This window comes from Centrocercus urophasianus, unplaced genomic scaffold (assembly GCF_019232065.1).
Source record: "Centrocercus urophasianus isolate 14NV4802_14NV808 unplaced genomic scaffold, USGS_Curo_1.0 seq_8, whole genome shotgun sequence".
Lineage (NCBI taxonomy): Eukaryota > Metazoa > Chordata > Aves > Galliformes > Phasianidae > Centrocercus > Centrocercus urophasianus.
The window spans coordinates 349,155-361,526 of record NW_024885421.1 but is presented as its reverse complement, the minus strand read 5'-3'; the positions used below and the strand labels follow the sequence as shown (position 1 = coordinate 361,526).

The following is a 12,372-nucleotide window of genomic DNA, read 5'->3' as shown; positions in this document are numbered from 1 at the left end:
GACCCCTGCTGCTGCCTCTCGTGCTTCCAGCTGCTAGATGCTGTACTTGTGCCCCATACTTATGATGGCCCGAAGTTTTAACTATTGAGTTTGCTACCTTCTAGGCGTTTGGATTAGGTATCACAACTACAATTTGGGTTATCTCCTCACAAGTGAAATAACTAAAATAGAAAGGGATCCAGAGAAGTGCTTTGAATGCCTCCAGCTTGATGTTTATTCCAAGTAGAAGAGTAGACCATTCACGGTTGATTAATTTTGTTATTGGTATTCCACATCATATCATCATGTAAAGCACGGGTAATTAAAGAGTTAATACTCCAGTTCTTTCCAGATAACTCCAAGGTAACTGTACAGTGACTCTGTGCTGAATGGGAAGCCATGCAGAGAACATCAGTAGGAAATGGTGACTCTGAACTTCTTCTCTTCTTTGGAACTGAGGTGCAGCCTTTAGACAAGCTTACAGATGCTATTTGTAGTGAAGGATCAATGTCACCCTCTTATCTGCCCAAGCAGGGATCTATTTATTCAAAGCAAGGTGGTGAGAAGTGGGGCTGATGTCTGCTGTAATGGTTAGAGTTTTTCTTCTGAGTCTTTCTCAGCTGCAAAGGTGTAGAACTCAAGCCTGTTGTGAGGAGAGCCTGTTGTCAGAGATATCCAGTCTAGGCACTCGCCTTGCAGTATCTCCATCCAGCTCCAACTGGTTCAGATCTTCTTTTGTGTATGTTAAAATAGGGGGGCTGACCATAAATGCCAATAGAAAGAGGCATCATGTGAAATAAATTGTGGCTTTGATCTTGTCATCCTTATTCATCAGTGAGCCATGACTTTCTGTGTTTGCATGTTTCTGATGTCTCTTTTTTACTCTCTGATGCACAGGAGCAGCAGAGAAGAGCTCAAAGCATGGAGCTGAGGATCGAACCCAGAATTTCATCATGGCCATGAAGGATCGCATGAAAATCCGTGAGCGGAACAAGCCAGAGATCTTTGACTTGATCAGAGATGTGTTCTGTGAGAGCAAATTGACACATGCTCAGCAAATGAAGACAGTGAAGCAAAGCGTGCTTGATGGCACCTCAAAATGGTCAGCAAAGATCACAATCACAGGTGAGAGGAAGGAGGCACAGGTTCAGCTGGTCTTGTTTGAGTACCTAAGACAGAGTTGGTCTGAAGCTGGAGAGAACAGGCTTCTGTGAACTGTATCTCTTTCTGCTCAGGTAGCAAATTGAGACAGGTACTCCTACCGCAGACACTGTAATGCACCGTGAGCTGAGGCTCATCAGAAAAGCTCTCATGAATGTTGTTTTTTGTTTTGTTTTTTTTTCCGGACATTCTGGGCTACCTGCTTCTTCATGTGTTGCATGGACACATTGTGTTACTGGAGGGTGGTGATAACTCTTCTCTTTTCCTTCTTCATGTGTTGTGTGGACACATTGTGTTGTTGGAGGGTGGTGATAACTCTTCTCTTTTCCTTCCAGTGGTGTGTGCTCAGGGTCTACAGGCCAAAGACAAGACTGGTTCCAGCGATCCGTATGTAACTGTTCAAGTGGGTAAAACAAAGAAGAGGACAAAAACAATTTTTGGGAATTTGAATCCTGTTTGGGAAGAGAAGTTTTATTTGTAAGTACTCTCACCTCCTTTTTGCCTGTTTGTATGATCTGTGCTTTCCCACACTGCCTGTAACGTATGAGGGTTTCATTTCTGCTTGGTGTTCAAAACTGTACAGTTTTGAAGAGTTGATGTCTGTAACAATGTGCAAAATGCACAGATGTCTACCTCATGTTTCTTAGTTTTGTGTATATGAGTTGTCTGGTCTGTGAGCCTTCTTGTATTGATGTTTCTAGAGAGAGCTAAAGAAAGGAAAATCTTTAACTTGGTAGCTTGTGCTCCTGGATAGTAGATGTACTTTCAAAATTATTTGGAAGATGAAGGAGTGAAGTTTGTATAAAAGGCTAAGCAAACTTTCTGTGACCTACTGCTGTGACCTACATCTGTTGTGTGACTAACAGAGGATAAAGAAAGTTGTTTGTCACTTGCCTGTGACACTACCAGTTTCTCTCTTTACTTTTGGAAAATCAATGTTATAGTAACTCGAGGGATTATCTACTTTCAAGATAAGCAACATATCCACATCCGAATTGTAAAGAAAGGCTAGAGGCAAGATTTTTATGTTTCAGATGTGCTTTAAAAGCTGAAGAGTATTTTTCCATCCTGCTCTTATTGAATAAGTAAACAGTACCCTCCATTTATCATTGAATGCATGATAACACCAAATGGAGATCTAAAATCTAGCAAGTGAGTAGTTTCTGTAGATTCTGGGTAATCTCTTTCAGCCCCAAACATGTTTATTTTCTTTAACGTGCAAGCTCTTTTTTTATACCTTCCCTTTCTTAGTTTTTCTTCGTTCTTTTCCCTGAAACTGCATGGGGAGAGCTCTCTGCATACTGAAATTATGCTTTCGAATCAAGCTTTTGTCAATCCAGCTTTGTCTTTACCATGCACAGGCCAAGCAAAATTATTTTTAAAGTAGTTCATTAATGTCAGAAAAATCTCATCTCTATTTCAAGCAAGCAAGCCTTTCATTTTATCTGTACTTTAATCCAAGGTGATATTACTGCTCAGAATGTAGACATGTATACTAGGTGCCATTTGGTTAAGTCTAGTCACAATAGCAGTAAGTCTGTGTGGGATCCTTAAGGACCCTGATTTATCATGCCAAGCAGTTACCATGGTACTTGAAGTGTGTTCCCTTCTTATTTTAGGAGCTTCAACAAATACTGTGCTTAAAGATAGATAGTGCAACGTGATAAATGTCACAGTTTTAACAGTGCCACTGTTTAGATTTTATCACTGTATCTGTGATTAAGCAGATAATATGCTATTGGGCATTAGAGTTGATGCTACTTTATGTCTTGCCTATGCCTAGGTGGCTGTTTTAATAGCAGGAGGTGAAGGAAATGATTACTGTAACGAGATCTATTGCAGGAGTCTTTTAAGTACTGGCATCCATGTGTTGTTTTATTGGTACACGTCAAAGCTCACCATATGCTGTATGCAGCACTGGTCTTTTACACGCACATCTTTTTTTTTTTTTCTTTCTTTTTTTTTCATTTATGGATCTTTTTTCAGCTTACAACTCTTAAAATTGCTGAAATCTTCTCCCCTTCATAATCAAATGGAAACTTAAACCAACATATGCAGGCCAAAAATACCCATTACTTACCAAGCTTTTTTAGAAGAGATTGTGAAGGCAATCCAAAGATCCTTAGTTTTGAGTGTTGAGGATGTATATGTTGTTTTTCAGAACATTAACTTCTTACACTGGGAGAAAGGTGTCCTGGTAGGTATTAAAAGTCTACCTTACAGCAGACGTGAAAAGTTTGGTATTCGAAACACTTAAATATTTCAGTTACTGCAAGATACACAGGTAGAGAACAGTTAGGTCAGTAGGTAAACTATGGGTTAGTTATCGCAGTTCATTTTCTGTTTGGCTTGCTGGACAGGCTTGCTTGTAGCTGATGTCCATTAGGTGCCCAGTGTCTGTTACGCAGTCACAATTCTGGCATCTTTTCAAAGGTTGGCTGTAGAGTTGGAAACCCATAGGTATCAGTTGTCATAGTGTTGTTTATGTAATCTGTGATACGAACTGAGGCAGACTCTGCAGCTGTATAATACCATAAATATATAGACTCTGAAATATACATAAATATACAGACTCTAAAAAATTTACTGAAAGCAGTTTAAGTGTATGTTTTTTTGTTTGTTTGTTTTTTTAATTAAGGCTGCAAAGACCTATTTGAAATAGTTTCTTTGTGCTTATTTACAGTGATGGATGTAAAAGTCTATTAACTTAAATACATCTCCTTAAATATGACTTTGTTTTCCATATATTTTCATGAGAAAAAAAAAATTGTGGTAGGGCTGACCCAATTTGGAAGTCCTAATTTAGAACTGTATTTTAAAAAGGACAAGGTTATAAAAAAAGACTCTAGGTTTTCATTATAAGGACTATTTAGGTCATTACTAGCCTATGTCCCTATGGGCATCTGCCTAGATTAATGACTGGTTCTTGGAACATATTCTTCACTAAGCAAGGAATTTGCAGGTCTTGTTTCTTTCTGAATATTATATTTTTGTATATTTTCATCCTTAGCTTTAGGAAACATGTTACAAAGAATTTTTTACATCTTTCATTGGAATTTGAAGACCTATAAAAATGTAAGGAGGTGTTCTTTTTGCTCAGTTCAAAGCTTTGCAGGCAAGCTGCAAAGGCTGCATAAATGGTGCTTGGAGGATGAAGCTTGATAGGTGACTTCAGCAGTTGCTGCAATAAAAAAAAAAGACGTTCTGTCAGCATGCATTAATGAATTGTGCTTCTCTTGATTTTACATTCCACTCCTATAATCCAGGCTCTTTTCTTATAGCTATATTGAGTAAGCTAAAAGGAAACCTCCTTCATTTGCTGCATAGACGTAGCTTCTGTGCCCTGAGTTTTCTTCCTTTGCCCTTAAGTCTGGACAGCATGTGTTGTACCTGCAGTTGGTGCTGAGTTAGCTGTGTTGTTTGGCACTCGAGAGCAAGATGTCTGCAGACTTTCCAGGAATGGCAGTTGGTTTGGTTTCTCTTCTCTATCTAGCTCTAATTTTTCACTAGGAGTGTGGAAATGAAGAAGCATTGAAAAGAAATCTGCAGAGCACTCGTTTCCCTAGGAAACAGTCCAGTAATATGACAAGGAAGATATTTTTACAGTATTTAATGCAGTTAAGAGGAGACTTTAGTTCTCCATTTAGACATAATTTAGACTATCAGTGGAAAGTACAGACTTTCTGGTAATTTTTTTTTTTTTTTTTTTTGGTGGAGACTGAATCTGAGCATCCATTTGAACAAATTACATAGCAGGCAATGTTTAGGAAAATGAACTCTTGACAACAGGACAGACTTCTGCTCTAAATGGAGAGCTTTGTGCTCAGCTGGAGATTGGTAGTCTGTATCAGTTTTTCTCAGGAATCACCCAAGTCTTGACTATGAGCACTAGTAAATGGTGGATTCAAACAGTACTTTGCTATATTTCTTGGCTCAGGCTCAAAATGACTCACTCATTTTGAAGTAATATCTCCTTGAAGTTGTATTGTCTGAATATATCTGTTCTCAAGACATTTGTGGTGGGTGTGAAATCACTGCCTTAAACAGATTGCATTGTCAGTGGGCAGTTTGCAAGAGGCACGTTTATTCTCTCACTGCGGAAGACTAACTGAGTTGAAGTAAATGCAGTACTTCCTGCCAGCAGATGACCAATATTTTACTAGGACATGCAGAGCCACAGATGATAAACATTTGTATTAATCCTTCGGGAATGGTGCTTTGGCATAGCTAGACAACGTGCTGTCACCCAAAGTGTTCTATTTTGTTGCTCAATTTTCCTTTCACCGGCTGAGTCTGTTATCAAGCCCAGCATCTTTCAGTAGTCTCTGTTGTTATGTGATTCTACTCCAAAGTTGCTTTTCAGTCTTCACCTTTGGAGACCACCATGTTTGTAAGTGTCACTGTAACTCTGCATCCTCAGACTCCTTTGTTCATTGCCTCGTAGGGGCAAGTGGACAGTTTGATGAAATCCTGCTTGTGTCCCTGCTAAGTAACTGATGAGAAACTTAGATTTGAATGTAGAGCTGATGCCTTGTGGCAAGCACTTTCAGGGTATCTGTGTTAATATAGCTAAGGATGTAAAGCTCAGAATTACTGTATCTGCTCTTTGTAGTTAGGAGATGTGCACAATTAATTCGAATTAAATAATGCAGTCAATGTCGTAGCGTTGGGTAACAGCAAAATGATTGTACTTGTTCCCCTAAGAAATGAGCTTCATGCTAGTAAGAACAGAAACTTTATGTCTTTGTTCTTAGACAGCATCAACTAGATCTCAGCAGCCTATTCTTGTGCTATCATGCTGAACTTATAAACTGTTGAGGATTTTAGCATTGTTCTCTGACAGCTCTGATTTTGCTTTCAGTGTATTCTCTGCTGTCTTTTTTTTCCCCTAATAGAAGAGTCTTGGCATTGTTTAAAAATAATGTTCTGTAAAGTTTTCTGCCTTCTGATTCCATCAATGCTGGCCTCAGCAGAGCAGTTGGACATTGCCATTTCAAGACACTTCCCTCTGATTTGCACATAAATCTCCCTGCCTTTTCAACCACACAAATTCTGTTAGATTTTCATAGAAACAGAGTGCTTTGTGTTGGAAAGGACCTTAAAGCCCATTCAGACCCAACTGCTCCCATGGCTGCTTGCCCCTGTGAGCTCAGGCTGCCCAGGGACCCATCCAACCCAGCCTTGAGCACCAGTAGGGATGAGGTACCACAGCTGCTGTGGAAAGTCTGTGCCAGTGCCTCACCACCCTCAAAATGAAAAATTGCCTCTTGAAGTCTAGTATAAATCTCCCCTTTTTTAGATGAAAACCATTGCTCCTTGTCCTGTCACTACCCTGAGTTCAGGGATGGAAGGTTTAGATTGGATGTAAGGTGGAAGTTCCTTACCAAGAGAGTGGAGAGGTGCTGGAACAGGCTGCCCAGAGAGGTTCTAGCCCTGGCCGTGTTCAAGACCAGGCTGGGTGGAGCCCTGGGCAGCCTGGTCTAGTGCCACGTCTGAAGGCTGGTGGCCCTGCCTGTGGCAAGGGGATTGGAACTTGATGATCCTTGAGGCCCCTTCCAATCCAAGTCATTCTGTGATTCTACTCTCCCTGACAGAGTCCCCCTCTGGTCTTCCTGTAGGCCCCTCTAGGTTCAGGATGGCTGTTCCGAGGTCCTGCTCCTTCTGTGCCTGTTGTTACAACTCTTTATTGGGCTTTCTCATACTGATTCCAATAAGTATTCTTGGTTTTCTAAAATATGTTTTTGCTTTTTTTGGAGCTTTGCTCCTCAGAAGCTAAAATAATTGCAGATCCTAAAGTCTTGCTGTCCTATTCTTCTGTCCTGTGCATTTTTCCACCTTCTGCACTCATCATGGCTTCTACAAGCTGCTGTGCACTTTCTGCCTGTTTCTACCTTTGCATGAAGTGTCCCCTGCACCAGAGATGGAACTTCACACCCTTCCTGAGTGCTGCATCTGCACTTATGCAAAAGGAAACCTGCTCATAGGACATGGCTGTATAAATATTCACCGGACTCCTTGAATCATAAATATTTTTTTCTAATTTCAAGGCACAGCAAAACTACTTAAATGTGGGCTTGGCTTGACCTACTTTTAAATCTGCAAAATTCCATGGATACCTCTGCTCCCTCGCTTCAATTATTTGCTTTTGTGATGCCTGCTTCTTGCTTTTTGTCTTTATTAGCCTGTCAGCTCTACAAAGTGGCAGCAGTCTTCCTCTCTGCGAGTTGTCAAGCACACAGCAGTCATGATTACACTGGGTCCTCTGGGCTCTACTGTTCTTCAGGCCGAAAATATGAGAAAACATCATAATTTAATGTCTTTATGTGCAATGGATGTGCTGAATAATATAACTGTGTTGGCTTTCCACCTCACACATCTCTGCAATGTGTTTTAGAGATAGACAGGCTATGTCTAGTGGCAGTATTAGTGGAATGAAATTGAGGGCTGGGTGCGCCCTGCAGGGTTAACACATTGATAACTGAGTTGAGAAATCGTTTGGGAAGAAATGTCCATGAAGATGTGACACAAACGGGCCTTTAGAAACCTTTGTGGGTGTTTATCGACCTCTCTTTCTCTGATGAAGATTCAGCATCCTGAGCTAATGGTGTCAGAAACTTATAGGTTTTCATTTTGGCCTTTTCCTTTCTCTAAGCTTATTATCTTTTCTGTGGGTTACATAAAACTGGATACAGTATTGTGGTTGTAAACTGTTACCTTTTCTGGTAGGGCATCATGAACTTTCATTGTTTTTCATTGATACCATAGTTTCAGGGGGCTTACAGTTTCATTTTCCTTTTGCATTCCTGTTGTCTGGAGATTGAGTGAGAGTCCTGCAAATATTAGCACACAGAGCTAACAAATTCAGCACAAATATCATTGTTTTATTCCACCTTACCATGTGAATCACTGGCTTGAAAATTTTTGGAAACTTATTTTTCTTTCTCCCTACGTTTTTGGAGGACAGAGAGACATATGCCATCCTGTCCCAGACTCCTGACATTTTTGAGCCTGTTTGGGCCAACCTTTCAAAGCAGACATAGCTCTCAAAGCTAAGAATCACATCCTACAGTTTTAATGTAAGTTGGAGCTAGAATAGAAGGATACCAATTATTAAATTCAAGAGTTGCTTGTTCTGCTTAACCATCAGTACATTAATTAGTCTGTGTGTCAGCATGCCAAAGTAAGCACATTAGAATTAACAGTGGCTCGGTGTGCTTCTCCTCAGCCATGTTGTTGGCTGGGAATGGGAAGGGATCAGACAGGATGTTGCCAGTGCAGGGGATGTGTATATAAACTGGTGTTTCGGGGCTGGGACAGTGGGGGTGTGGGAAGAAGACATGGAGGTAGAGTGTGGAACAGAGAGCAAGTCAGCAGAACCAGGCTCTGCTGATTTCTGCTTCAGAAAAAAATATCTTCACAGAAAGTACCAATTTTTATTTTCTTGCAGATCTTGTGTGCTGCTTCCTGGAAGTGTTTCCGTGTTTGACTCCTTGGAGTATCAAAGTAACTTCTTTATATAAAGTGTCACCACTGCAGATATCAGAAGAATATAGATACAAAAGAAAAAGTAGCCATTTTCTGAGTCATGGAACAAAGAGAACCTGGTTTCCAGCCCTTCACACTTTGAAAGGGATCTGAACGTGTTCGGTAGTTTCTTTCCTGTAATGAGGTCACAGAGTGTTCCCCCTGTCTGCATTTTCTTTGGAAAGCTGTGGGAGCTGAGCTGCGGGAGGCTGGGCAGACTTCTGTGTGCACGCAGATCATTAGGAAACCAGCCTTCATAAAAGTCTAGCAAGAATTGGGGCAGGCATTTTTAGAAATCTGCCAGCTCTTGTAGTAACTAAGGGGAAAGTTTCAGCCAACAGAACTTGTCGTCAAAATTTGGGGAATTATGTTACAGTTGCTAATGGGAAGCCGTTTTTTGTTAGAGTCATAGAATCACCAAGGTTGGAAAAGACCTCCAGGATCATTCAGTTCAACCATCCACCTACTACCAATATATCCCACTAAACCCTTAGTTTAACATGTAAATGTTTAGTGAACACCTCCAGGGACTGTGACTCCACACCACCTGCCTGGGCAGCCCATTCCAGAGCTTCACCACTCACTTAGAGAAGAAGTATCCAGCCCGAGTCTCCCCTGGTGCAACTTGAGGCCTTTCCCTCTAGTCCTATTGCTAGTTACATGGGAGAAAAGGTGGACACTCAGCTTGCCACAACTCAAGAAGTTCCAGAGAACCATAAGGTCTCCCCTGGGCCTCCTCTTAAGTCTGAACAATTCCAGCTCCTTCAGCTGCCCCTCATAAGCCCTGTGCTCTGGACCCCTCACAGCCTCTTTGCTGGTCTCTGAACACACTCCAGGGCCTCCATGTCTTTCTTGCAGTGAGGGGCCCAAAACTGGTCACAGCACTGGAGGTGCGGCCTCACCAGGGCAGAATACAGACAGACCATCACTTCCCTGCTCCTGCTGGCAACACCATTCCTGATGCAAGCCAGGATGCCATTGGCCTTCTTGGCCACCCGGGCACACTGCATGCTCCTGTTCAGCCGAGCACCAATCAGTGCCCCCAGGTCCATTTCCTCTACGCAGTCTTCCAGCCACTCCACCCCAAGCCTGTAGCGTTGCCTGCGGTTGCTGTGGCACTTGGTCTTGTTGAATGGTCTCCCATTGGTTTCAGCCCAGCAATGCAGCCTGTCCAGATCTCTCTGTAGGACCTTTCTACCCCCAGGCAGATCGACACTTCCTGCCAACTTGGTGTATCTACAAACTTACTGAGGGTGCACTCTACGCCCTCATCTAGGGCATGATATTGAGCAGGACAGGCCTCAATACCAACTCCCTGGGCAACACCACTCATGACTGGATGCCAGCTGGATTTAGCTCCATTCAGTTCTACTCTGGGCCTGGCCCTCCAGCCAGTTCTTTGCCTGGCAAAGAGCGTACTTGTCCAAGCCACAGGCTGCCAACTTCTGCAGGACAACACCATGAGGGATGGTGTCGAAGGCTTTGCTGAAGCTTGTGTAGACTACATCAGCAGCGTTTCCCTTATCCACCTTTTCCCTCATCAAATTAGGTAGAAAAATTGTTACAATCTAAAATCAAGTAACTCAGTATATATGGTTCTGTTTGGGGTGTGCTCTGGAAAGTGAACTAGTGTTGACACAACTATCTGTCTTCTCTGAAAGCAAGAACTGTGTTTTTTACAGACTTAATGGAGGTATTTTATGGGTAAGCCACCAGCCTAAGGATTTCAGCTGCTGTCAGTGAGTGATAAGGCACTCTCTCTGGCATGGGATCAGCATAAGGAGTACAAGTTGAGCAGTCTCCTAAAAACAAAAGAGAAAAGTGCAGTGAAGTAGAAAATTCAGTAGTTTGGTAAATGTGACTGGGAAGTTTCCTGTGGCTCTTAGCAGTGAGTTATTCTGCTGCAGCGCAAGCAAAGGATGATAGCCATTTGAGAAGTGTAGGACAATGCATATTGGACATAAGGTAGATTTATAGCTTAACAGTGAATGTTTTTGTAAAGGAAAGAGCCATTTTTTCACCACTGATAGGAAAGAAAAATAAGATCAAAGCTGTTTTGACAAAGAGCTGTAGTGCCAGAAGTTGAAATTTGAAGATGTCAGGAGCTAACTTGCTGGTACTTTGTAAATGTCACTGTGTACCAATCTGTGTTTTTAGGTAACCGCGTCCTGAACACTGAGGCTGTAGGATACTGCTGAGATGTACATTACTGCACTGTGTCAGGAACAGAGGAGTTCTTTTATGCACTTGTGCAGTGTTGCCGGTAGATAAAGCAATATGCTCAGTTAAATTTGGGAGCTTACAGAGAGCACCATTCTGAGCATTCCCAGCTTGTGTGCATTTGGTGCATATTTTTATCAAAGGAAGATATCCTTGAAGTTGAGGAGGAGGAAAGAGAAAAACACTGAACTTTCTTTCTTCTGATCTCTAAATACAGCTTCGATTGCACAGAAAAGGAAGGGAGTAGGAATGCTTTCTGCAGTGATCAAAGCTGCTTGGAATTGCCCCTAACTTTCTTAGTGTCATTCCCAGATATCTGTCTTTGCTGGAAAAATCTTTAGAAGCTGCATGGGTGTCTGTTAATCAGTTGAATATCACAGTAGCAGCCACAGGAGCCCAAATGATTTTTGGTAGGGAGCATGCAAATACCAATCACTGCCACATCTTATTGACCAGGCTTGGCAGATCTCTTCTGACCCATTTCTTCCTTCTTCCTGTTGCTTAGCAACAGATGCAGCACATTAATGTTAAAAAGGCTGGAAAATGGGCCTTCAGCTGAAATTGCCTGTTTTCATAGGTTTTATTTCCTTGAGAGGCATTTGTAGTGGTTATGGTGAGTAATTACCCTTGTTATGGTCTCATGCAAGCATTCAAATTGCTCTATTGTATTGCATGTCCTGTAGATGAACAAAGCTCTTATTGTAAGGTCCTTCCACCCACTTCTGCCACTCAGGAGCCTGTTTGCATCTGCAAAAGGCATATGAGCACCTAAAACCAGGGGGCTGCAATTTCTGCCTGTGCATTAGACTGAAGCCTGCAGGTTCAGCAAAGAGTAAGCTGTATTTTTAATGGAATGTCCTTACTGATTTGCTCAAGGTGTAGAGAAAGTATCAATCTGAGCTGTGAATAGTAGGCATAATCAATTCTAGTAGTTACATACCAACTTTGCAACTATTGTATCTCACCCTTTCATCACACTCACAGGCAGCGTATGTATCATCTGGTTATAATGTATTGTATGTTAGTGCACTACTGCTTTGTGACTGTCTTGAAGTAACAGAACTACCTCCACCTCAGTTCTTTTTCTTATTACAAAATATCATTAAATGTATTTATCATAGACCTTGACCATATCGTCCTTTCGCTTCATGGCAAAACCAACGGGAGTAAATAATTTCCCAAATCAAGGAGCTGCTCCTGAAGATGAAGAGGAGCAGAAGAGTCACAGTCACTTAGCAAACCTGAAGTTGGTGGTTGCACTCTCTGTGGGCAGGGCACTCTCCTTTAGTGTGTGAAGTGCAGCATCTATTATGTCTCCAGAGCAGTTGGAGTTCACCAGAATTGTTCTGTGGTTCCTGTCGGAGTCTGTGCTCTGAAATGAAGTGGCTGTTTGTTTGTCTCTTGTTTATGTGCCACTCTGTACTTAGGCTAGCAGGTCAAAAAGAACATAAAGCATGCAGTGTAGAAATGTCAGCTGCGTAATGAGCT

At 41.8% G+C, this 12,372-nt stretch overlaps 1 protein-coding gene across 2 annotated transcripts in view; it reads left to right on the top strand.

Moving 5' to 3' along the window:
* UNC13B (unc-13 homolog B) overlaps nt 1–12,372 on the top strand; it is a 204,221-nt gene that overhangs the window by 129,699 nt on the left and 62,150 nt on the right. For both annotated transcript variants that reach the window (XM_042838404.1, XM_042838403.1), the window contains exons 15-16: nt 877–1,104; nt 1,476–1,617. In XM_042838404.1, coding sequence (XP_042694338.1) covers nt 877–1,104; nt 1,476–1,617 — 370 coding nt within the window. The remainder of the gene's footprint in view (nt 1–876; nt 1,105–1,475; nt 1,618–12,372) is intronic.